This window comes from Strix aluco, chromosome W (genome assembly GCF_031877795.1).
Source record: "Strix aluco isolate bStrAlu1 chromosome W, bStrAlu1.hap1, whole genome shotgun sequence".
In the NCBI taxonomy this organism is placed as follows: domain Eukaryota; kingdom Metazoa; phylum Chordata; class Aves; order Strigiformes; family Strigidae; genus Strix; species Strix aluco.
This window is the reverse complement of record NC_133970.1, coordinates 135035-161836: the sequence shown is the minus strand read 5'-3', so window position 1 is coordinate 161836 and position 26802 is coordinate 135035. Positions and strand designations below refer to the sequence as shown.

The 26802-nt window shown below is 48.6% G+C and overlaps 1 protein-coding gene and 1 long non-coding RNA gene across 3 annotated transcripts in view; one reads left to right on the top strand and one right to left on the bottom strand.

Annotated features, from left to right (window-relative positions):
- Positions 1–3090: 3090 nt before the first annotated feature.
- Positions 3091–26802, bottom strand: part of LOC141917575 (uncharacterized) — a 34846-nt gene continuing 11134 nt past the window's right edge. Inside the window, exons 3-7 of one of the 2 annotated variants that reach the window (XR_012621362.1) lie at positions 21056–21126; positions 20449–20539; positions 11705–11749; positions 11575–11614; positions 3091–3721 (exon numbers count right to left, since the gene is read on the bottom strand). This is a non-coding gene — a long non-coding RNA (uncharacterized LOC141917575). Of the gene's footprint in view, positions 3722–8238; positions 11615–11704; positions 11750–20448; positions 20540–21055; positions 21127–26802 lie in introns of those variants that run through there. The other variant, XR_012621361.1, reaches the window with a different exon arrangement.
- Positions 5015–9855, top strand: LOC141917574 (gastrin-releasing peptide-like). Its single transcript, XM_074810890.1, has 3 exons — positions 5015–5162; positions 6155–6405; positions 9634–9855. Exons 1-3 carry the CDS (start codon positions 5015–5017, stop codon positions 9685–9687), a joined length of 453 nt encoding a protein of 150 aa, XP_074666991.1. The 3' UTR covers positions 9688–9855.

Here is a 26802-nt window from a genome sequence, read left to right as displayed (position 1 = left end):
GTGAGTCCATGGCTCTCTGAGGTGACCTCTCCCCGCCCTGCAGTGCCGGCAGCAGGGCACAGGCTCGGTGCCTGCACTTCGCATCCCCGTCGCTCCGTGCTCCCCGGGACCACAAGCGCAGCAGTGTTGCTTGAATCCTTTTGTCTTCTCTGGGAAGGCTCAGCTGGGACTGTCTGTCTGGCCAGCAATAGTTCCTGAGAATTCAGAAACATAAACGCTTCCCACTTGAATTCTCAAAATATTGAACGCCTCCACTACAAAAATCACAAAAAAATTGTGATGGCTAATGCAGCACACTGACATACACTAAATGTGCAATAAGCAATTCCTTCAATGGGCTAGGTCTAGGACTTCCTAAAATGCAGCACAAACAGTATCAGATACCTTAAACTGTGCCTTATTAAATAAATTTACATTACAGAGGCTGAACAATATGAAATAAAGTTACGGAGCTCTTTCCTGAAAAATGTCTTCAGTTCTTCGGGGAACTGTTACTGCAGAGAGTCAATTTTCAGGCTATTTGCAGAATGCCTGCCCTGACTACAGGTTTGAAGTGCTGGAGATTAGTCTGTTCAGCATCTTCAACATTTACAAAGTATTCCTCAGTGACCGTGCCCTGTTATTACATTGGTGATATGCTTAAACCACTGTTTGCTCTGTACATACATTATAGCTGTCTCTAACGTCAGGATCAGTACAAAGAAAATGATGAAAGGCACACCATTTTTCTTTTATCCCTTTTTATGTCCATAAAATCTGCCTTGCTGATAGAACAATCATAGTTGTCTAAAATGTAAAGAAAGCAAATTAAGGAGTGTTATTGTGGTAATAGCATTTAAAACCCCTTAATGTTTTCCTGCCATGGAGCACAACAATAGTTCACTTTGCCATGGGATATATGAAAAATAGGTATTTTAAAATGAAGAGAGCTGTTTCTTGATGTTCAAACACAAATTTACATTATCAGGTTTCTTCTTTAAGAAAAAAAGGTCTCCACGGTCACTCACAGTTGATAACGTGTTTATTGTACCTGGATCCTTTTCTGTTGTGGGGGGTCCAGTATATTATTTCTGTATAATATCAAATTATCATTTTTCTGAGAAAGTTAATAAAAATAAGAATTAGAATCAATCCATATCACCTTTTTTATCCTTATGAACAAGTGAATAAGAAATGCTGATTTCTTTGCTGCCTGCCAACCCTCAGGGTCTCCACTGCAGTTTGGGTACAACCGGTCCAGCATCACATTCTTCTCTTCAGGCCACTGCACACGTGCTCTGTCACTGCAGGATGGGGAAGAGCGGGTCAGTTCACCCCAGTGATGAATTTTGGTTGCAAAACTGATTGCCAGTCATATTAACTGAGGGTGAGGAAGGTCCTAAGAATGTGCTGATAGGCATTGTGTTCCCAAAAGCCACGCAAGCATTTCACCAGGCAGAAGAAAGCCCCAGCTGTATCTTACAAATAAGTGAAGCAGAGCTTGTGATGTGTCCAGCACGTATTACAAATAATGCAATATATTTTGGGGAAAGCGTAAGTCGTGCAGCCTAGGCTGCTTTGAAAAAATAAAGCCTGCCTCTAACGCTTCCTCCAGACACGTTTGGGAGCCCACTGAGGGCTCAGTATTTCAGATCCATTACCGTGGATGTCAGTTCTGTATATGCATGAATCAAGGCACATGTGCAAATTACGGGATTAAAGATCTTACTAGGGTCTGTTTCTTTTGAAAACAGAATAAACTCCCACTGAACATACTCAATGAAGAGAGAAGAGGGCTGTCATAAAGGCTGTCAATATAAAAGCAAAGGTAAAGCTAAAAGAGATAAATAGGCCTGTGGTGTTGCTTTAGTTTGGGAAAATTATTGGTTTTCTTTTCCAGAATAATGGAAAATCCTCAAACTGAGTTTTTGTTGGCAGTTCGCTTCAAATAACCCAGTTTGATTGTTTGGAGGAGTTAAATGGATCTTTGTATGTGTTTTATGACAAAACCCTGAAAATGTGTTTTTCTTGGCAAAAATATCCCTCCACTCAAAAAGTTAATCCTAAATAAAAAAAAAATTCAAACCCAGATTTGATCAACTCTCTAAATCAGTACTTTCCACTGTAACTTTAATCCCCTAAAGGGCAAACTAATTCAAACTTTCACTAAGTCCCTAACACAAGGTATGAAAGTGGGAGTGTGTAAGGAACGATCTTAATGTAGCTCGTGACGGTGCAAAATGAGATTTAACGTGAAGGCACAGCCTTTAGCACACGAAATGCATGAGGATGGAGTATATATACAAAATATGAGAAAGGTTTATTTGTTTGCATAGTGTTTGTGATGAAAGAGACTGAGGACGACTTGGGCAACAAGGAACTGAGTAAGAATTCATGTTTGGCATTGCCAGGGGAAGCTTGCGAACAGCACAGGTGTTAGGTGCAGCTGTATACAACTTACTGACCAGAAGGTTCCAGCACTGCCTTGTTGTCAACCCCCAACAAGCCCCACATAAAGCAGCAGGAGCAAACCCAACAGAAACAGCTGAAAGTAACAAAAGCACTGTGTGGAACGTCGCACTGGGGAACAGCTGCATCCTGAGTTAGTCCGACGAGCGCGGCGATGCCAGGGACCTGCTGACGGCTTCCCCCGCTCAGCCGCCGTGGAGCCGGGTCTGACAGAACCCATGTCGGCGGCTTCTGGAGCTACCGGGACTGAAACAAGGGGCCGGGGAGCGGCGCTGTGCGGAGCTCGGGCACCACCGTCCCGGAGGCCACCGGGAGGGCAGGTGGCCGCAGCCCAGGCCTGAGGCCCAGCACAAGGGTAGGTCCAGCCTGGGGAGGCGAGGGCAGCCAGGGGCCTCTCAGTACAGCTGCTGCGGCTTCGGAAAGCCAAAGATTTTGCTTTGTTGGGTTTTTTTTCTCTGAAAATGGAGAGTTTCCTGAATTTTCAATTTCCTGTCCTGAATTGTGATGAACAGTTAGAATTTCCCACGGATGGCAATATTGTATGTGATCTGCTGTCAGTCAGCACAGAGCACATGTGGTCTGTAGCTGTACTGCAGGCGGCACAGTGAAACCCATGATTGAGGCATGAGAATACTATTGTAAATTAAACAAGAATGCATAATTAATAACCAAAATAAAAGAATGAATCACATTAACCAGTAAAAGAGGATGCACTAAACCAAGACTAAACAAGGGAACAATTTAGCTCATACAGTAGGATACACAATTGACTTCAAAAGTGATTCTACTCGATCGTTTGCCCAGTAATTATGTTAATTCACATCCACGGTAGTTTCCAGGGAGTATAGTTCAGTTCCAGTCATGCAGGGTTTGCTGAAGGATCTGGCAAGTTCCTTACAGTCAGCTTTGTTAAGTGCATATCCCACTTCCTGACATAGTCCTCTAGACAGCAAAATCATCACATAAACTGTGCCAGTTCCACATGACTTCATCCCTGTCTCTGTTGTTCTCCTCTGGGACAAACAGCACGTCAGGACTCGATATCCCCCTGCTACTCATCCACCTTCACTTCAGTGAAACTACTTACATGCCTGAGGTTGAGCATGAATTTAAGCCTTTCACTTCTTCATGGCCTTTACCGTCGTCTGTTGTCTCCTTCAGTGATTCATCCATCCTTTCCTCTGCACTGCCTCTTCAGGATGGAAATCTTTTCATCCATTAACTACTATCAGAGAGTTGGTCAGTTCCAGGTGCTGGAAAGTTCACAGGGTCTCTGTGCAAGCAAAGGAGAAAGTCCTGTAAATCTGTGAGTCACACTGCTGTCACCTGTGACAGTAAATGTATGTGATACTGGGAATTAAAAGAAACTCTTTGCACAAGATCTTCTATTTCAATGAGCTTCACGTGATGTGGTCCTTTGAGTTCGGTCGTTTTACAGCCATTCCTCCTGCTTAAAAACTGCTGGAGCTTCTTTCCCCCCCCCCCCCATAAGCTCTTGTAAAAATTTTTAACCTGTTTCATCATTTTAGTCTAGAGCAGCAAACCACTTCCGTGAAAAATTTCAGGTAAAGAAGATAGATTCTTTTTCACAGAAAGTTCTTCAGAAGAATAGTTCCTGTAGCAGAGATGCAGCTGGGGTGGGCTGTGACGGCCGCCTGAAACCCGCTCCCCCAGAGGAGCTGAACCCAGGGACACACCGTCCCGCACGGCCTCTCCTCTGCCTCTGCCGGAGCCCCCCGTGTCCCCCCGTGTCCCCCCGCTCCCGCATGGGGCCGTCCCGTTCCATCACCCCCCGGGCGGTGCCTGCCCGGGGCTGGCGGGTCACGCCGGGTACCCCCAGCAGCATCCCACCCCCCCGTCCCGAGGTCCCTCACAGCCGCGCGGGCCGCCCCATCGAAGGGAGGGGAAAACAAACTTCTCAGAAGTTTCTGTTTTTCGGATGTAACCGAGAAAATAACCCCAAGGGAGCGCCGGCCGGCCTCGCCGAAAGGGAGCGCCCAGGGACCGACCGGCTGCGGCAGCACAGAAACGGGTGAAGGCGGGATCGGCCCGCGCAGGCTCCGCGCGGGGGGCCAGGACGGGACGAGCGGGGCGGGCAGCGGCGGGGCAGCGGCCCCCGGGGAAGCCCGTCGAGGGGGTGCCGGCCCCGGGGCTCCCGCGGCGGCGGCTGGGGCGGGGGCTGAGCCCCACGGCCGGCACCCGCTCGCCTCCCCCCGCCGGGAGCCTTGCCGGGGCACGGAGGCGGGCGGGGGGGGGGGGGGGGGGCGGGGGAGGGGGCCAGGGCTGCCGGCAGCGGCCCCCGCCCCCGCCGGAGGCAGGCCGGAGGCACGGGGGGCCGGGGGCGGCCGCAGCCCCGGCCCCGTGAGGAGGCGTCAGGCGCGGGAGCTCCACTCGCGCCCGGACCCGGCGTCGTATAAATGGGGGGCGGCGGCGGCGGCGGCGGCAGCGCTTCGCCCAGACGGAGCCGGAGCCGGCCCGCAGCGGAGGGCGGCTCGGCGACACCGGCGGCGGCGGCACCGTCGGTGGCACCGGCACCGGCAGCGGCGGCGGCACCGGCCCCGGCACGATGGGCGGCGGCGGCCCGCGGCGGCCCGGCGCTCTGCCGCTGCTGGCGCTGGCGCTGCTGGCGGCTCAGGGCGGCGCGGCCCCGCTGCAGCCCGGCGGCTCCCCCGCGCTCACCAAGATCTACCCCCGCGGCAGCCACTGGGCTGTGGGTAAGTCTCCGTTCCGCCCGGCAGCCCGCCCGGACCGACCCTCCCTCCCTCCCTCCGCCCGCGCCTCGCCCCGCCCGGCGCCGCGCCGCCCCGACGGCTCCCCGTGCCCCCGGGGACAGCGGCTCGGCTGCCGCGGCCGGGAGCGGGGGAGACACACACGACAGTCCGGCGTCCGGGAGGGCTTCCCGGGCCGCCTGCGCTGTCCGCAACGTCGCCCCCGCCCCGACGGGCGCTCGCCGGTACCGGGCGGCGCTGCCCCGAGGAGCCGCGGGCGCGGAGCAGCGCTGCCGCGGAGGCCATCGGCGTCCCGGCCAGCCCCGGCCTCCGCCGCTGCGCCCCGCGGTTGTGCGGGGCAGAGGGCGCGGGGTAACCCCGCTTTCTCCGCCACCTTGGACGTGTTTGTTCGCTGATGGTGCTCCTGCCTTCCCTCGGGGGTGCGGGAACCCAGCAGCCCCCGGCACCCCAGGGCACAGCCGCACCTCGGGGAGCCCTGGCCCCCGCCGGGCCCGGGGCACTCAGCCCGCAGGAGGCTTCTCCCCTTCCCTCCTTTGCAGCCAAAAGCCGACTGTGATTTCATTTCGGTGACAGTGAAGTGTCAAAAGTGCGTCCAGTTTAGCTCCCAGAAGGGCACTGGAACTCGGGTTCCCACATCCCGTGTCAAGGCAGGGGAAGTCTAAAACCTGCAGCTTCTCCACCTGCTTCTTATTCCAGCAAATCTGACCAGGTCCCTCGCCCAAGCTCCAGGCAAAATGCTTGGTCATCTCTGCCCCCCTCTCAGCAACGTTTTCTCTGACAACGTAGCATGAGAGACAGAGGCAGTAATTGTGTGGGACACTGTGACAAAATCTCCAGTCCCAGTTGTGTTTCAACTTTGACATCATCTGACCCCTTCCCTTCCCTCCACACAGTCAGTAACAACTTCAGCTGATGTTTGAACAATCAAACCTATACCTGTTTTGGTTAAGTTCATGCTACTGTCATTGTTGTTACAGGACATTTAATGGGGAAAAAGAGCACTGGAGATTTTCCCTATGTTTATGAAGAAGAAAACAAGACACCATTTTCGGCATTACCTGAAAATATCAAGCAGCTGGAAGACTATCTGCAGTGGGAAGAAATCTCAAAATATTTGCTACGGCTGCTGGAAGGGAATGAAAATAAAAGTGCTCACTTTTTAAAAGGCGGGCTTCCCTGGTACACCAGGAACACCTGGGAGACAGATGACAATAGCAGTTGGAAAGATGTAAGTAAGATAAAACCTGTAAAAGCACTCCGTATGTTCAAATTGCGTTTTACAGCTTCCTCTAGCTTGTGGATTGTCCAGAAAAGTAGCAGAAATGCATCTTGTGCACTGGTCATTCAGTAAAGTAAGACTCTTGATTATGGATTGCCACCCACAGATTGTATTTTTTATGAATTAATTTGCTACTGGGCATAAGCCTAGCAAGCACTAAGTCTGTATTCCCGTTAGGTTTGCTCGGTTGTTTCATTCTTCTCGTTTCTAGCTCTTCATGCTCAGATGACCACGTCAGCACCAAGTTCTGTATTAACGCAGCAAAACCAAGCCAGTGTGAAAAACGGGTGTGGATGTAGAGGGCAGGAGGCAGGTGAAGTGTGGTGTGTATCAGGCCACATGACACCAACTGTGTCCCTTGGCTGCTGTGCCGCTGCCCGTACCTGTCTGGCTGTGAGGTGCTGCCCGTCCGTGGAGAGAGCAGTTGGGGCCCAGAGGTTCTTCTGCTCCCATCTTTGTCTTTGTCCCGTGCAAGTCTTGTCCCCCGGCTGATGGTGCTGGCCATTACTGTGGTCATCCGGGGTCTTGCAAAATGAGTATGTGGCTACTGATAAGCTGTAATGTGTGCCTGGGACCCACCTCCTCTTCCCTTGTACTTATTAGCACAAGACTTTGGAACAGGTTCACCCCAATTCTTTTGGAAAATCCTACAAAATACCCTTGGAAGGATATCAGTCAGGTTTTACAGAAAGTAATCAGGGTCTAAAGGACATAATGTAAATTGCAGAATTCACTAGAAAATCCCTTTCTTTGTAATGTTCCAGGTACAGTAATGGTGATATAGCTGCAGAATTCTTTTGGGTGACATTGAAATAGAATAAAAAGATTAATACACCCCCTTAAAGACATTAATGTGAAGATTTTTTCCTTCCCATATTCTACTGTAATATGATGTAATTAATATTCCTGGGCTAACTTCAGCCCAGTCTCCCTCATGAAATTCTGGTGCAAAGTCAGTGAGTACTTTGTTTTTGACTTGAATATGGGTAAAAATTTACCCCTTAAATTAAGCTGTGATTTAAGTCTCCTACACCACTGGTATGAATGCTGTCCCTAGGTTTCTTTCTGGCTATGGCTTTATGACAATGATACTTATAATAAGTGTGATTAATACTATCTAAAAAAGAAACTATTTCATCTTCAGCTCTGCAGTGTGCAGCTTTGTAATCAGATCAGATGAACAAATTCCATTATGCTATGTAAAGAGGTCTAAAAGTGTGTCTAAAAGTATCTGGTAATAAATCAGATTTATGAAGGCTGAAAGTTGCCTCCGGTAAGTTGAATCATATCCATATGTATATACATTTATGATAAATTAATACCTACATTTTTGTGGTCAGACATTGAACATATATGTGGAATAATGAGATTATTGCCTTAAATATCCAGATTGCTCCAATGATTAGTTAAAAAATCATGTCTTTCATGTGACTAAAATATAGGACAACTTGCAGAACCTCATTTTGCCATAGAACCTTTGATTTCCAGCATTCAGCAGTTACTTTGTCTCCATCTTGAAGTAAAACATAATCATGAAGGTAGTCCGTAACCTGTGCTTTCCTACTGTTGGCCACAAGTACCTGATTATATGCGGTCTGGGTAAGATACGATGTATTATTTTTCCTTTGGCTTCAGAAAGTAAAAACCCAGCACCTGGAAGTTAAGCTATGTATCTTCTTGAGATCTGCCTTCCAGATGAAGACAACCTGAAGATCAAAAGGAATGTGCTTTACTTTTTTCAGGGTTGTAATAGTTTCCTAAACATTTAAAGAATTAGAATCATTATTTTTAGTAAAGGAGGCCTGGTTTATTTATAAAGGTGGAATTCTGGTATACATATGAAATTCAGTCATACATGTATGCAGTGATACAGGAGCACAAATGGCCTTTGAATTTTGATTCTGTAGGTTTTTCTGGATGTGAGGGGTTCCACGTTGCACAAACTTTGGGTGGACAACAGCTTTGTTTAAGGTGCCACTGTGTCACAGCTCGTGAAGGTGTCCCTGTGCAGGAGTGATGAATGGAGCTGCCTGCCCCGGTGGAAGGTGGCCGGGTAGAGTAAACTGACCATGACAGTGCAGTGCCTATGAGAAGTTTGTACTCGGCATTAAATACTTTTCCAGCCATATTGTGTTTGAGTTTGAAACAGAAACTAATTCTAGGAGGAACCAGACACCGTATTTACAGTGGGTTACTGTTCACTGTGGAATGGGCTGTTGGATTGGGGTACTGAAATGTCACCAAAAAAAGGTAAATCGTGAACCCTACTGTCAGGTGGTGGAATAGCTGTCCCAAGACCCTATCGCCGGCGAGGGGGCTACAACTCTCCGAGGCTGAGCGTGCACTTGCAAAGTCTGTCTCTATGTGCCCACAGGGTTGCGAAGACAGGCTGCATTGTGAGGATAGGTACTAGGAGGAATTTGTTTCATGGACTCTTTCAAATTTAGCTGATTTAATTTAAATTTTTAATTTTAAGTTTAAGATCAGAAATCCCCAAAGCTGGAGGCTGCAGAAGTAAATACAGATGCGTACTTCGGGTAACTCCATTCAGGGTCTTGCTTATTAGCTCCGATTCATGCGGTGCACTGTTCACCACTAATGCGCAGACTGTGCTGTACATTTCTCAAGAATAAAAAAATTCTGTTTGAAAGACTCATCCAGAGCAGAGAAAGTGCTGTAATACACAAATAGTCAAAAAAGCCAAAGAGATGAGCATAATAGTTCTGGGAATTAGGTTTAGGGTGGTGCACCTGAGTTACTTTCTTCTGTTTTCAGTTAATACCAGGCAAATGAAGATCTTGGCTGCTCTTTATTCTGTGAATAAATTACTGTTAAAGTATTTAAAGGTCAGAAGGGAAATCTCTCCTGCAAGTTGGCCTAAGTGTAAAAGTAAGTTGGAAAATGAGCTTCAAATTGTTTCTATGACTTGGCTTTTTAACGCTTAATGAGACACTATATAAATGAGATGGCAGACAGAATTATGTGGGAGAACGACTTTCCTCATTCTTTGGCAGCTGGTTATTATGCTAACCAAGACAAATTAGGTCTGTTTTGGAAAGATTATTAGGAACGTGTGTGTTAGGTGAATACACAGAGCAGATGTGTATTAGGCTTATTAACTTAGTGAATTATTTTTCTCAGGACTGGTCTATAAATAATATTTTCTCTTTTTATTAGATGATGGACTATCTGCTTCAAGTTGTGAATATGAAAGAGAGCACTCCGAGCTGAAGGAAGGCCTCTCAATAGCGAAGAAATGGAATACTTTCCGTAAGAGACTATATTTCACAAGCACTTGATTGTATCAGATAATCAACAAGGTCTCTTTTCTGTAAACAAATTTCCTTTGTGTAAAATATCTAAATACACATATTCTTGTATGTTTCAGCAATGACTAAACTCTCTACTTCATTCATTTTCAAGGTTGCATTTTTCTCACTTGAATGGCTTTGATATATATAATTGTCACGGAAGGGTCTTCCAATTAATTATATGACTTACCTATCTAATCAGTTCATCTCTTAGTTCGAAACTACATGACATTTCAACATTCGCAATAAATAGTACTAATAAAAAGGCTGAGTTTATACTTTTGAGTTAATAAAATGGAAATTGACTGTGCCACAGCTAGCAACAAAGAAACAACAGAATGATTTCTTTTCCACCAAGACTGCTCTTGAAGTGCCCCTTGGCCTGTGCCTGTTTCCAGCCGAGGGGAGCTGACCCGGCCCGACGAGGGGGAGCCCATCTCCCCAGTGGTACCCCGCGGCAGGACCGGCGGGTGCCCCTGGACACCAGGGAGCGCGTTGTCACTGCGAGGGTGACCAGCACCGGCACGGGCTGCCCGGGGGGTGGTGGAGTCTCCATCCGTGGAGACATTCGGAAGCCTGGGGACGGTCCTGGGCAGGTGGAGGAGGCTCCTGGGCGAGCAGGGCGTTGGACGAGGCGACCTCGGGGCCCCTCCCGCCCTCGGCCGTTCTCCGGGGCGCAGAGCGGGCGGAGAGATGAATCAGTCAAACGCCTGGTTTCGCACAAACGCGAATCATCTGTCGAACACCCGGCTCGTCGCAGGGGCCATAAACCTCCGTCCCGGCTTAAACCCCCGCGGGGCTGGGCCGGACCCAGCGCCAGCAGGCGGCGCCCTCGGCCCAGGGACGGGCGCGCGGGCCGAGGGGCGGGGCCGGGCGGGGCGGGGTTCAAACTTCACCCCGCGTCTCCCTTGGGTGCCCGTCGGGCCGAGCGGGCCCGGCACCGGCACGTCGTGTCGCGTTAACCCCTCGCCCGCGCCGGTACGCAGCTCCGATTCCACGTTTCACGGCCTCTCGTGGGGATCGGTGCTGGTTCCCTCCCACTGAACCGCGGCGGGACTAATTAACGCCCCGAGGAGCGCTCTGCAGCCCTCGCACCCAACCCCGCACGTCCTCAGACAAAACTGTGGGGAAAAAGGCTCTGCAGTGTCGACTGGCCTGCTAGGGACGACCTGCACGCTTCATTTGGGTAAATCTCATTTATCTCAGGGGACATCCCAGCCTGTGCCAGTCAAAGGGAATACCCAGTGTATTTAATTGCAGTCCCAGGATTTTTATAACTTAAAAACGCTTACCTTTTTCAATTTTGTCTCTCTCTTTTTGTCCCCGTTTGTCACCTTGCCCAAAGACAATGCGAAGCCTTGCCAGGAGTTAGGTTTAGCACTTGGGAGAAATCCGCCTGCTCGTGCGGTGTGCCAGTCTCCCTCCCTTCCCTCCAAGGCCCTCTTCCCTCCCGGAGGAAAGGCCATGTCAGACAGCTCATGTGCAGTCTGGGTTCTGCCGTCAAGGGATTTGATTTTGGCTCAGCACAAGGCCAGATGGGGACAGCTGTACCTAAATGCTCTGCCAGGACACCCAGAAGGAAGCTGCTCAGAAGGACAAGCAGGAATCCCCAGAAGAGCAGGAGAAGCAGCTCTTCCTGGGGCGGAGAGGAGGGTAGGCTCTCAGGTCCCGCGCCGTGCAGATTGCCCACCTCACCCAAAGTGTGCAGCAGCTCAGCCAGCGCCGCATACCCTCAGGCGGCAGTGCCCGGCGCGGGGCTGACCTTCCCTGCAGCCCCTCCGCAGAAGCTCCAGCGGGTCCCGCTCACCTGCTCGTTTCACGCCTGGACGTCACAGCCATCGCGGCTTCTGGTACCAAAGAGACCGAGAGACAAATTACCATCACACTTCCGAGAAGTCACCGGCCCCACCAACCTCCTCGCTACCACCCCAGCTCACCTTCAACTAACTGCTCCTCCAAACCCAAAGGTGGAGCCACAGCACCTGCAAAACCAAGAGGCAAATGCTGGACGGAAATTGCCGTGTAACACTTCTCTGTTAGATGCCGACCTGAACGACCATCACTTCACCCTCTCAGCTGCTCGCTGGCACATGCCTTCCCCTCCGAGGCTACGTGCAGCCCCGGGAAGAACCAAAGCACAAGACCCATGCTGAGATATTGCCCTCTCCAGCTCCAGCCGCGGCAGCTCCTGTCCACGGTCCACAGCCGAGAAGGGCTCTGCCTGTCCCTTTTTGCCCCCGTGCCATGAGCAGCGCAAGGCCAGGCACAGACACCCCATGCCAGCCCGAGGCGGGCACAGTCAGCGGCATCCCCAGGGCAGGGATGGACCAGCGCAGCCTCAGCACGGCCTCTGGAAGAGGGAAAGAGGCAGCACTGACCGTTATTGCCGTAGGTCACCCCTGGCCAGAGCCCCACCTTCCACAGGGGCTTCTGCAGACGCCCCGAGGGCCAGCCTGCTGCCCTCACCACACGGCTTGGCGGTGGCCTGGAGCTACGGGACAGGCTTGAGGGCAGGTGCTGCAGCTCGAGGCAGCTGCACGGCTCCAGCTACACACACCCCCACCCCCATTGGGACCCCCATCGGGACTTTCCTTGGGGTCGCCCTTTTGCAGGGCCCTGACCTCCCCCCCGGTGCTGCCCTGGCACTGCTGCCCCACAGGGACCCCCAGCGCTCAGGCAGCCCCGTGGTGCCAGTGCACCAGCTTCCTGCCACCCACGACTGCAGCACCGCACCCTCCCCTCCCTGGCCCTAGCGTGGGTCTTCCTGGGCTGGTCGCTGTGTGCCCCAGGCCCCCCGACCCCTCCGTGTCACCTTCCCTGGGATATCCCTGGTGGCAGGGACCCCCCCCCCGGCCCCATGCACCAGGGACCCCCCGGCCACACAGAAGGGAAAATGGATGACCATAGGGCACACCAAAGAAGCACTGGTGAAACTCTGGGATGGGAGGAAAGCTAAAGAGGAAGCATTGTAGCATACTGTATGACAAACACGGGGCCTTAGGGCACGCAGAAGGACTTGGGAGGAACCTAAAATATGAATTCAGGAGTTCAGAAGGCTCCAGGGCACAGCCAAATACAAACTGGTGCACAACAAAGGGGCCGTGCAGCATGCCATGGGGCTCAGCGTGGCTGATCAGAAGTGGCCTTCAGCCACCACCAGACTCTATGGAAACGCCCTCTCCCGGCATCGCTTGCGCTGGCCCCAGCCCTTCACCAGCATCTTGGGTACTGTATATGGTTGCCCCTTCGGGGACCCTGGAAGAGGAGGCTGCAGTGACCTCGATGGGGATGAAGAGCTCACAACCTGTACTCCTTCAGATCTTCCTTACTATCCCCTCGGTCCATGCTTGCCCCAGCCCAGACAGCCCAGACCAGCCCTCGCCGTGCTCCGGCCTCACTCACCCCACCCCTGCCCAACACACAGCCTTCTCTCCCCACTAACTTGCACCAACTCAGCCCAGGGACCCTGTACCCAAAGCCTGCTTCCAGTCAGGCTTGCGCGCCTGTCTCCCCACAGCCCCAGAGTGCTGCACCTGCGAGAGCAGGAGCATGTGCACAGGCCCAGAATGGGGAGCAATCTTGGGTTCCATTTTTGTATTTTACTATTGTTTGTGCTCTGTTCCCACCCAAAACTTCATCTGTGCATACCTAACCCAAAAATTGCTTAGTCCTTAGCAACTTCAGTCACTTGTAGCATTTAGGTTTTTCCCCTCTCAAAACTTGGCCCTTTCTGTACATTCTTCCTTAAAATAACATGACTGAAACCAACAAAATGGGTCAAGCAGCCGCTCTTCAAGTTGGTGGTTCTGAGAGGATTATCACACAAATGAATCGAACTACTAAGGTCGCTGAACAATTCTAGTTTTAGAGCATTTTTCCAAAGCTTTAACTGTGGTTCCCTGCTAGGTTATGTTATAAAAAGCTTGTCTCCATAAACGCAGAGTCACACAGAGGCACTATGGCAGGTGAGGAGCCCAGTGACCCAGTCAGAGAAACAGAGCCCCTGCCCTGGCTCCTGCCAGAGTCACCAGCCCTGGTGTGCGATGTCACCACAATGAGCAGCCGTGAGAGGCTTCTGGGTCACTGTGCAGAATGAGGAAGGGTACTGCCGAAGGATATGGGACCTGCTATGGATGTGAGGGAAAGGCATTTGGGGACTGCACAGGATGTACCCTGGTATGTTTACCGGAAGAAACAAAGGTGGGGAGGTGTCAGAGCAGTTTGGGGCAGATCAAGGACGGGAAAATAGGACAAGGGGATAAAAAGGGCTGGTGGCATGCAAATAGGTTGCTGGTCAGTAGGATTGTCTGGCCATGCCCTGCACCTGATCAGCACAGGCTGTCCTGTCTTCTCATTAAACTCCACCTCTAGGTATTTTCATGAATGAAAGGTTCTCTGGTTTTGTGTGTGTAGGTTTGAGTGCCCACAGCTGAAGTCATATTGCAGGTCACAGGGGCCCATGTGTCTGTGGTGCCAGCAACTGGAGAGACCTGAAAGAGCAACCAGAGTCAGAGCACAGGTCATAAGGACCTTGTGCCAACAGCTGCAGCAAGTGAGAGTGTGTGTGCCAGTGTGTGGTCACTAACAAATACAAAGCCAGACAGGGTAGGTCGAGTGCTTGGGAGCCAGGTACATGTGTGTGGGACCTGAAGGAGCTGGCTATCACAGGGACCGAGACACTTGTCCACTGGGTTTGTGTCTCTGTGTGGGAAGAAAGCAGGGAGAGCAAGAATCCAGTGCCAGCTGCTGGACAGCCTGTGTGTCCGAGCGCTGTTGCCCAAGAGATCCACAGTGAGAGCAGCACCTGTGTCAGCCACTGGAGCGGTGTGGGAGTGTCAGCTCTGTGCAGCTGTGGGACATTCAATATGTTAAGAGTCAAATCATGTGTTAATGGTAAATGATTAAGAGGCAAGTCGGCATTGGCCTGTCTGCCCTGCACAGCTGTGGGAGATTCAATATTTAAGAGCCAAATCGACATTGGCCAGAGAGCTCTGTCTGGGGAGCTGGGTGAAGGTGGAGAGCTCTACTCAGGGAAGTGCTGATAAGGTGGAGAGTTCTGCTCGGGGAACCTCTGCTTGGTGAGCCAGACAGGAGTTCTGTCCTGTGCTGGCTTGGAGAAGTGCCAACTCTGCTCTGCACCAGCCAGGAGAAGCAGGCCTTGGAAGAAAGATAAGTCAACATGGGGAAAGTATGGAACTGTTTCTGGGAGAGAGGATTGATGACTGTCTAGTTGCTGACTTGCTTATCATGAAGTAAGAGCTAAGGTAGCGAGAGCATAATTATGTAGCATTGTAATAATAAAGCGTCTCCCCTTCTGCACTTCAGTGGGGAGTCTGTGCCTCAGTTGCCACAGAGCAGGACTGCGAGCCGCAGGGGCTTGTGTGCCCAGGTGCTGGGGAGACCTGAGACCTAGAGACCAGCCACGGGGCAAACTGAGGCCAGCTGCTGGCGGACTGACAGTGTGTGAGTGAGGGGAGCCTGGAGACCCAGGGCTGAGCTACAGGACAGGATAAGTGTCTGCCCAGCTACTGGAGGGACTCACCTCCTTCTTATGTGGTATATTTCCTACTAATGAGCCATCATCCTGATCAGCCAGAGAGAGGAACAGGATGAGGCTGTTAGTGCCATTTACATTTTGATGAGTGCTGGATGTTGCTGCCCATGTTGATCTGTGTGGCTGGCACATATATATGTTTATATGTATGTTGCATTTGTGTGTTTGTGTGTGCCTGGGAACAGATGCCCAGCCCCATCACTAGCTGGACCCAGGGGCATGGAGCTGCAGCAGTTCAACTGACACCAGGGAACTAACCTATGTGTTTGTGACTCCCCCAGAAGGTTTGCCATTTGCACCCCACCCTGTAGCCAGGGGTGGAAAGGACTGCCAGGCCTTTAACCAGGCTAGAGATTGGTGCTGCTGGGCACAGCCCTGAAGCCACAAAAGGCACTGGCCTCTCTGGGACTATCATTTTGCCCAGAGGCTTTTTACCCAGTGTTGTGCTGGTGAAAGCAGACAAGTGGGGACTTACATGTGGTGTTTCCAAGATAAATGAGCAGAGGAGGAGAGAAAATTTGAGGCTGTTGTACTGGCTAAACCACTTAAATGTATGCTTGTGGGTGTTTGCTACAGTCCTAAAATGTCAGTAATGCTGGGGATCAGAAAGGCAGGCCTGGTCACTGAGGGACAGATATGTGAACATGGTTAAGTTTCTAAGCATAGATAAGCACTTGCTATTTCTGAGAGGTCTTTGTCCATAAGCTTTGGCTGAGGGGTCCACCACCCTGTTAGGGACAGCTGACTGTGCCTTGCTTCAACACGCTGCTCTGGGGCACGAGGGCCACCCTCATGTTAAAGTGCTGAATACAACTTTGGTGGCTGCAACTGCTGTCAGTTAGGTAGATCTTGTATCTTGCCCTTTTCAGTGTCTCTCATTGTTTCAACTAACAGTATCAGGAACAGAAGTGCAATGGACACCTTCATCTCCTACCACCAACAGACGGCTGTCTAATGGCATCTTAAGTGAGAGATACATTTATGCAGACAATTTGTTAAAAATGTGCCTTCTTCCATCACTGAAGCTTAACTTATGCATGCATGAGGGATAGGTACTCTTCCTACAAATATATTTACCTTTTTTACTTTACAGTTAAGATCCTTTCTCACACTGTTTATCCCTTGTTCCTTTTAGTTCTTTTACCACAAAGTGATAAGCCCATGTGACAGCTTAATCAGGTACCTTTTCTATGCTCATTTTCTTTTCTTTACTGATGTTGCTCTGGCTCCCTGATGAACACCTTCAAAAACAATCTGCACTGAGTATTTTCAAAACAGGAACTATCACCCTATAGCTTACTAGTTTCCCCTAAAGTCATTGCTGCTGTCTGTTAGGCAAATGACTGATTTTACTTGCTGCTTCTATTAACCCCCTTGTATTTCACATGCAAATACATAAATCACAGACCTGAGTGGAACAGAAACCCCTTCCACCAAAGCATTGCAATAATCACTAGCTTTCTTCTCCTGCAGTCACTCAGCCCACCAGTTCTGACCACTTTCTTTTATGTGACCACCTCTTAGTAGGTGGTGTGAATTTTCAGCCTGCTTTCACCATAACCACCTTGCTGTTACTGTGATGCAGGGGCTAAGCAGAATACTAGTGTCTGCACACTGCTGGTTCTGTGCAGAACATGACTGACCCGCTTACAAGAAGCGGTGTTGTCTTAATACCCTAACTGAGCCCTACAAAGAATCTCTTCCTTCTTCTTTCATCCACCCTTAGTTCCCACAGGCCTTCATTATGAAGGCTTCAATCGATTGCTGTTGACATACACTTGAATTCAAATATTTATGCTATTCATAGTGAAATGCTTGTTCAGCTAAATGCTTGGCTGTGTCAGGGATCTTTTGATCAAACTGAGTAAAAGACTTGACCAGGTATTCTGCATAGCCCCAGGTCATACAAAGGAATTCACCAGTGCAGGGGCCACATGCAGTATGCAGCGTAGATCACGTCCAGGGGTCCAGCAGACAGAGGGAAATGTTCTGCCAGGGTAGGACTCAATCTGACTTTTGAAGCCTTTAAGAGCATTGCCTAAGTGGAAGGCAGAGAAGCGGTAGGTAATTGTATCCAAGTAAGATGATTCTTGTGATCGAGAGTGAAGCGCAGGCTGCACACAAACACATTACTCATTCATTCTGAGTGTTTGATTTTTGTCCTCTTTCCTGAGGACTGTAGAGAAATTTGGTGTTGTATTTAACTCCCATTACCCACCTCAGTGATGGGATGTCTCAGTGATGAGACCCCCACTGTCCTACACTTCACTCCCTACAGCTCCTTGCTGCCTTCCCCCAAGGAGCAGCCAGCCCTCTCCACTCCCTGACACCTTAATCTGGAGGATGGGGAGGACGGTGAAGACGGGGGGATGTGGCTGTAGGGAGCGGCCAGGCCTGTGTGCTCCCACAGGCAGCACTGCCCGTTGTCCCACCAGACACAGTCCCTAGCTTCATTTAGACCCGGTGGTTATTTTGTGTGTTCTTATGTGATGTGACAGAGATCTTTCATCTCTGACTCTGCTATGCCCGAGTGATGCATTACCCTAGAGCCTGCTGATATACTTCGGGCATTTTTCTGGTCAGAGTAATGCAGAAAGAGATTCTGCCTGCTTACCCTTCTGCCCTATGGTTGCATGGGTCTCCTGATTATCCTTGCGCTGTTCTTCCAGGATCAGTGCTTTGTAACTCACCCTCCGGACTTCGTCAGCCTCCCCTGTTAAATGCTGCTTTTCCCACTGTGAAAGTCAGCTTTCAATGCTGTGAAGCCTTTCTTCTATGTGTGATCCCTTTACAGATCTCAAAGTCTCATGAGAGCAAAAGGGGGCACTCTCGCACTGCGGTCTCATCTGTACGAGCTCGTTTAACAAATGCTCAGGCTGCAGTGTAAGAGCTCTGACCAGTCACCGTTCATCAGTGGGTAGTTAATTCTCCGGTTTGCAACTGACCACCTCTGTTAAGAATCCTTCTTGATAAATGGATGGCAAAGTCATGCTCCTCAGGTGTGTGTTCTTCCTTAAAGTTGCTTTAAACTGTCCCCTACTCAAGGAGAGACTGGCATTTCCATCAATGGCTGACACGTTCGTTCAGCCTGTCTCATTCATCTCTGCTGCTCTTTCTGCTTCCTCCTGCCCAGCAGTGCCAGCAGATGGATGGGGAGGACAGCACAATGAACTCCAACAGGGAACTTAAAATTAACCTGTCAACAAAGGGGTGGGTGGGGCCGCCATTTTTAACCTAACTCATTGCCTAGTCCCACAACCAGTTTAATGCCCAAAGGTGGGAGCAAGCAGCAGCTGTCAAGGAGTGTGTCACTGCTGCTGAACATGGCAGTGGAGCTCTGCCTGCACTGTCCCCTCAAGGTGGGGAGGGCCACTACAGGGTGCTCTGGGCCACCAAGGACAGAGCCAGGCTGACCCCGCTGGCTGTCACCTCTCTCGGGCAGCACAAGCTTTCCCTGAGACCCCTGTGCCCAGCGCACTGCCCAAGAGCTCTGCTGGCCTTTTACCCTACCTACACCTTCTCCTTGCTTCTCTCCTTATGTCTGTCCCATATACCCAGATTCTCCTGTTTCTTCTTACTCCATACTCACTGAGGAACAAAAATGTGTTTGAACTGTTACTTCAGTTGATCCTTGTGGTTTTTTGGTTGTCATTCTTGCTGCTTGTACTTAGTGCTTCCTCCCATCTGCCTAAGCCTTCTTCCTGAGCATAGGTGCAGGCACTCATCAGAGGTTACATCTACGTGTCCTGCAGTGTCTTCAGGCTGAGGCAAATAAGGCTTGCCATCAGCACTCAGACTAAGCCCAGTTTTTCACTGAGCCACTATCTGTAGCTCACCACGTACAGCTTGCTCTTTTGGTGAACAGGCTCCCTCGCTGCTCTCCATATCTGATACTCCCCAGTGTAGAAGGAGCAGAGGCTGAGCTCTTTAGGTGACTCCTATGATCATGGTATCCTGCAGCAAGGACACTCTACCTTGGAGAGAGGATTCCTGGTTCCTTGTCTCTGTTTCTAGCACTGTATTATTAAATAATCATACAAGCATAAAATACAGGGACAGTTCTTGGAGCAGAGACCAAACGCAGCTCTAGCTCCCAGACTGAGGGTCTTGTCTGCTCTCTGACTTCTTCTGCATAATGTCATGTTTCAGAGGGAAATAAGTGGATAGCAAGAACCATTCCTTCCCCTTTCTCCTGAAAAGACATGGTGTGGTGATTTGAAAGGCGCATGCTTCCTGGGGATGAGCAGAGAATTGCATTGGCTATATCGCTCCTTGATCATATGTTTCAGTCACTGGACTAATAGGGAGCTGGGGGAGAATGCTGATGGGTGTCAGGAGAAGCCCAGGTTTGACAATATACATTACACTGAAAAACTCCCTGGATAGGGGCCTTCATGTGGCATAGAGAAACACTTAGTATCTGCAGAATGATTGGACTTAAGCTAGTTCTTCATAAGCCACCCACAATATTCTTAGCTGACCTAGAACAGGAACAGGACTTTACGGCATGGTCTCACTGCAAAATAAGCCAAAGCCAGAGAGCTAGCTCAGCTTTTGAACCCCAGTCCCTCTCACTGCCTAACTGCTAGCACAGTTTTGGCCCCAATAAGTAGCAATTTATGAGAGGGCTTTGGTGCACCACAGAGCAATAGCACAGGCGGAGGATCATTGACAATGGACAGGACAGGTGAGACGGTATCAAAACCAGTTCTCTGAACCCTTTTGCAGCCGCCTTCTGCAGGCTTTATGCTTCAAACCACATTATACACCCTAAGGCCACAATGCACAGAAAGCAATGCACACTCTTTAAGCTTACAGTGCTTGCTCTGTCTCAGGCACACAGAACTGGAGAAGCACACATGTGGGGTTTTTTTTTGCGTCTTCCATGTTTTAGGGCTAGACAGTCCTCCCATGAAACCCAGTGGAAACCCGGAGTTAGAAGCCAGGTAATGGGGATATTCTGCACTGCACGGACTCAGGGCAGAAGCAGGTCCTGGCACTGTTTCGTTTGGAGTACAGATGTAGTCGATGCACCATCTGAAGCAAAAGGCCAAACAAGCTGGTCCCAAAGTGCTGCAAAGGGTGGCAGCAGAAGGAAATTCTTGCATGGCAGTGCAAGGGTCATACCTGTCACTTCCCTTCTGTCTTTCCTCAGCCACCAACAGCCATCCCAGCTACATCCTCACTCCACGCAGGGCGAGACCTGAATATACGTACTCTGTAGGGAAAGGTAACCAGAGAAAGGTAACCTGCTTACTCTTATAAATTTATACGATTATAGTGTATGATTTAAATAATGTAACTAATATAATTCTATATTGTATAATATATGCAATGAGTGTATCAAATATTTATAATATGTAATACATTATAATAGAGTTATAAGTTAAATCTGTCCACTCTTTAGAGAGAAAAAACATTGTCATATGATATTTAATGCTTGCATTGAAAACATAATAATTTCCTTATAATGATGTAAGGAAAACGCCGCTATGGAGGTGGCTACACACTGGAACAGGAGCCCGGAGAGGTCGTCAGATCTCCATCCTTGGAGACATTCAAAACTTAAAGGCCCTGGACAACTGGGCAAGGCTGTGAGCAAGCTGATGTGACTACGCCTGCTTTGAGCTGAGGGTTACACTAGACCCTCCAGCAGTCCTGTCCCCATGTATGTGACTGATTTTTGACCTCTGGTAGCACTGCAGCCACACAATAAACAATAATATACACATACCAAGCAGTCTAGAGGTTGCTTAAGTCTTCTGACCTGCATGTTTCTCCAATGCATCTCAGATATTTTGTGACCTGAGTTGTAAATGAAAGGAGGGAGAAGAGAGAGCATTAAAGATCAAGGATCAGATGTTAAATCCTTCCTGCTCAGTTGCAGGTATCAAACCAGCATGTAACTGTGCCTTCACCATTAATAGCAGACATACTTTGTGCCACTGTACTCTGCAAGAAAATCACCAGTATGGTTAAACGTGGCTAAGGTGGTTTCTGTTTGACAATATTTACAACTCAGTAGTTCTTGGATATAAAAGGCCTTATCCTACTGGCCATACGTAGGCAAGTCTCCAGCTAGACTTTGCATGACTGAAGTACAGGATGAGCCCCTGTGTTAGCATTACTAACCAAGCAATGAGGTCAGTATAGGATAATGGGGAAAACTGAACTCTGCTACAACTAAATGTCATGTTGATAAACGCAACTTCACTGTTTTTTATAAACAAAATTAAACTTAATTTGCTTCACAGTAGCTAAGGTGCTGTTAATTCAAACCCCACAAAATAACTTATTGGACACAGTTAATAGTCAGCAGACCACATAGGCCAGGCTTTGAAAGCATTTAATATTCACTGAAGTGCTGCTTGTATCCAATTATAACTCACTACTTGCCATCTTAATAATTTAAATCTGTCCACTCTTTAGAGAGAAAAAAATGCACTAATCAAAGACATGAATGCACCTTTTGCTTTTGACAGCATTAAATTAAAACTAAATGGTAGATCTTGAATGAGTTACTCTGCAAGAATAAAGGCATTAATGAGGTAATTTCATTATAGAGGCTCATCCAAGCCTATGTGAAAACAAGGGAAGTAAATGGAGAGGAAAGCCGCTGAGGAAATTAGGGTTCCTTCCACACTAATTAATGTTTTGGGGCATTTAGTACAGGCACCAAATTAACTGCTCCAAAGAACTCCATTGAAAAAAAAAAATACATTGTTGCCCTGCCATGTAATTAGAAGACAGTACAAGCAGAACACTTAATGAGTATAAAGCCAGCCTTTAAGTTATTCTGCCCAGCTTCTGAAAACATGCCATTGTGGAGGCCTAAGTTTAAGGAAGCACTAGGCGTACAATATAGGATTGTTTAGGTCCTTCTGTTCGGTGAGCTGTAAACAGGTAGCTCTGAATGAGAGACTCTGAGACTCCTGGGAGGCCCGGCTTCCCAGCAGAAGGGGAAAAAAAAAAAAAAAAGGTCTTAAATGCATCCAGAGAGAAGAAAAAAAGGTGAATAGGCCCGGCACAGCCAGCACAGTGAATGCTCACCGCTGTCTTAAGTGATTACATGATGTTGTGCCACCCCCTCTCATTGAGTTATCTTTACACTGCTTTTGTCTCCTCTAATTGAAGCTGATGAGGTGCTAATTGGTTGCTTTTTTAAAAAAGCACTACTTAAGCACTGGCAAACAGAGTAAGACAGCGTGAGTGGAGTTAATGAGGGCTTAGGGAAAAAAAAAAAAAAAAAAAAAAAAACAACCAAAAAACCAACCAACCTCGAAAAACCAAACCCCAACCAAACCTAAGCCAACCCCCCATACGAATGTGTACAGGAACACATACGTAGGCATGCCTTCCTGGTGGCATAAACAGAGATGTGAAGGGAAATGACTGAACTTAGGTGAGTGGCTGTGAGGATTTGAGTTTTGTGAGAACAGGGGCAACTGGTAATTTTTTTCTTTTGAAAATATTCTTAATATAATTTGGGTATGTAATTAATAACTTTGACAACGTTTTCAATAACAACTCGGATACAGGAATACTCTCAATAATTTGAACCCCATGGAGAAAAGAAAAAGATTTTTTTTTAAATGCTTTGTGTGGTTTTACCTTTTTTTTTTGCCAGCTTTATGCAAAGTACTGTGATTAGGGTATATAGTGTTAAACCTGTTGCCATTACAACTGGATCCAGCTTTGCCATACCTGTACGTATTTCCTAAAAAAAGGTTTCGAGTACCATTAGGTACTCTGCATTTTACGCATATTCTGTAGGTGGGTTGATATTGCCTCCCACATTTCTAGACCAATTCTGAAGTTCCCTGCTACTTAAAGTATTCTGAGTCCTAAAGGAGAGTACAAAAAGTACCTGGTCTATTGCTGATGTTGCCTGGCAATACACAAAAATAATTCTGCAAGCTTTTTGAAAAGGACACTGCAAATGCCTATGTTAAACACAGTCTTCTGCCCTTTCTCAATATGTTTATATATAGTCTACACAGACATGTGGGCACAGAATGGTTTTTCAGTAGCTGCAGGGCTGCATTTCTTACAAGTAATACCTCTGGGACTCCAGGGAGAGGTTGCCCAATGATGACAAGTTTGTCCTCTCTGTCATGGGCTCAGTACCGCCAGGTGATTCTCTAAATCCTTCAAAAGTCCTCTGCTGAGCAGTTTCATATTGGACAAAAAGAGGAAAGTGAAGCTGAAACTAGAAAACCTACAGTCATCTCAGGAAGACAATGCACCTTTTATTAAGACAACTCAGATGATCTATTTATGCTGAAGAGAGATAAGCAGTCAGGGCCCCCCCTTTCCTCACTTCTGTTTTTTTCTTTTTTTGCCTGTGTGTAATGCAGTTAGAAAAACTAATTAGTTTGCAAACAGCGGTTACTTGGGTATGTGTTTATGCTTGGTAATTTGTACCCCTATTCACATTCTAAACCGGATTCTTTTCACTCTAATGCATGGTCACTTGCTTTTCTTTTGGTTGTCATGAAAACGAGGGATTTCTTGCTGGCTGGTAGAAAGAAACTTCCTAGTGAACAAAGTTACAATTAATTCCTCTAAACATGTGTTCCTAGAGCCATCCATCTATAAAATAGGCAACAAAGCAAAGCTCCTTGCTTTAAGAAGTCCCAAAAGATGTAGAGCTGACAAAAAAGTTGGATCCCTTAAGGCTAATTGAGCAAATATCTTTTATTCTTTTTTTCTTTTGCAATTCATGCACTTGAAAAATCTTCATGTGCTTTCCAAGGCAGGTATGACTGTGCCCGCAGAGATCTGTGCTCTCGTCACTGCGGCCTCCTGTGTTCTCACAGAATGCTTGCAGGAGGTAGTCCCTCGGGTTTCCTTTGTTTCCCATGGGATTAATAGCTTCTGGTTTACCACAAGCTAGTGTGACATGAGTTGTGAAATTGCATGCTGTGCATGCCAAGATGTAATCCTTAAACATGTTATACCCTCTTTCCACTTCCTCCTCAGTTTACTTTTTGCCTTGCTGCTGTGGGGAAAGATGCTTCCCAGGCCCCCTCCCTTCCTAATGAGCATGGCCAATTGTGCACCAATTCAAATAGGAATGACCTTCATTTTCTGAAGGTGAAGGTGATCCTATTCTTAAGAAACAAAGAGGCACAAAGGTTGGAAAGAATCCTTCCTAGGGAAGGGTGGGCAGGTTTTTACTCCTGTCCTTTCAAACCCCTCCTCTGTGTAGGTTGAGCAGGACAGAGGCCGTTGGTGAGCCAGGCCTGCGAGCTGCCTGCAGTGTGCTGTGGCCTCAGACACCACAGGCACAGTGAGCAGCTGGAAAAGCTACTGGACTGATGGCAACGGTAATACTGTGAGCCAGACTCACTGGCTTGGAAGGAAGGCATATGAATTGGGTTGTCTGAAACGGATGAGAGCAAAAGAAATGGCATACTGTGAGTAAAGTGCACAAAGCAAAAGACACCCGCTTTGCAGGCTCTATCTGCTGTTTGTACTTGCTGGCTCTGCCCACTGGGGCTGTATCTCAGGCAGATGAAGTGCTCCCATGTGCACTACTACCTTTTCCAAAGCACAGCATCAGGCAGGGCGCTGCTGTTAGAGCCTACGCCTTTGGTTTGTGATGACTGGAAACTAACATGCATACTAGTCATGAGGAATGCACTTGACAGCTCAGGGATCTGATTCTCTGGGATACTGCATGCACCACTAGTCACAAGCTCAGCACTCCAGAAAACCCAAGCAGTATCTCACCAGAAAGGTGAGAAGTGGCTCCTGTGATGCAAGCACCATTATCTTCACTAAGATGATTCTAGCTAACAAAGTGCAATGTTAGGAAAGGCACATGACCTCTTTTAATGCCAAAAGAACTAAGAAATCTCTCCATCCTTCAGGTAATACTGGATGCTAAAAATATGAACTGTGTGAACGCACACTGAAATAATTGCCATCTAGGCTGAAACAAGCTTTGTAGCTTTCAATGTGACTGAAGAAAGATGAGGGAGACACAGCCAAGGTCACTGGGAATCAGCTGCAAATGGAAGATGTGGGCTTTGAATGCAATTGGAGTCCAAGCGGGCTGCCCTGAGCAGGGGCAGGGTGTAGCAGTGTGGCTGACCAAGGACAGTTGGGAAGGGGCTCTCGAATCCTCTCGTGGGGACTCATGTGGCGACCCAGTGCAGTAACAGGGGAGGCTGGGGCAGCCCAGTCAGCTGTGCTGTGCGCTTTCTGGTGGTGGCAGCCCTGACATCCTAGGTCCTGGGACCTGGCCAGTCAGTTGACCAGGATGGTGTGAGTGTGTCTCTGTGTGTGAGTGTCTGTTTTCCCCTGAATTCTGCACATTTCTTCCATTTCAGAGATCTATTCTCGATAAAACCAAATTGAACGGGGCTTTCATCTGACTAGTTATGCCTTTAGGCAACAAAGTCACTGGGAACTCCTTCCTGCTCACATGTAGAAATCAAAGGGGAAAAGTGTGCAGTGTGCATGCTTGTGTTGAAAACAATCTGGATGGTTCTCCACTCATCAGCTGACGCTTTAAGGATCATTCCTTATATTGTCCTCCCCACTGAGACTGGCACTTGTATTGCATTAGAGAAATATCTGAAAACATGTCCAGCAGCTGAGGGAGGGCCTACTGTCAGGAGGCAGATAAATATACCGGGAGAAAGCAAACAACAAAAAAGAGGGTGTGGAGGTAAAACAAATGAGAGAACAGAAGCGCAGCAGAGGCGAGGCTCAAAGTCTGGGGTAGACATCTGAAAAGTGAAAGGGATTCATCACTTAGCCAGAAGAGAGGTAGCAGCGAGAAAACTGGGCAGTTGAAGCTGCGCTGTGCTGAGGATCACATGAGCAGTTCCCCCACAGGCTGCACTCGAGAAGCCAAAGTTCAAAGCTAGGGATGCTTCCATGTTTTTCATGGTTCACTTCCAGGTCATTTGATTTAAAAGATTCTAAATTTGACAACTTCTAATGTTCAAAGAGGTTCAGATGTTTTTAAATCCGTTCAGTTCATCCCTGCTTGAGGTAAACATGAATGGGTCAATTGTTCATTTTAATAAAGTTTGACTCAAAAACAGCCATTCAGAGACACAGAAGGGTGTGCTAGGAAGGGGGTCTCTCACTGAACAGGAAAGTGAGGATGTTCTGTTTTTAAAATGCTCAATAAAATTAGGGAAGATCTGGCTGAACGTTGTCACTCTGCAACCCTAGAGCTGAGTAAAGCATAAAAGGAGGTAAGTATGAGACAGAGGATGAATCATAGAATATCTCAAGTTGGAAGGGACCCATGAGGATCATCGAGTCCAACTCCCTGCTCCTTGCAGGACTACCTAGAACCATATGACTAAGAGCATCATCCAGATGCTCCTTGAGCTCTGATAGGCTTGGTGCCATGACCACTTCCCTGGGGAACTTATTCCAGTGACCACCCTCTCAGCGAAGAACCTTTTCCCAATGTCCAATCTGAACATCCCTTGACGTAGCTTCATTCCATTCCCT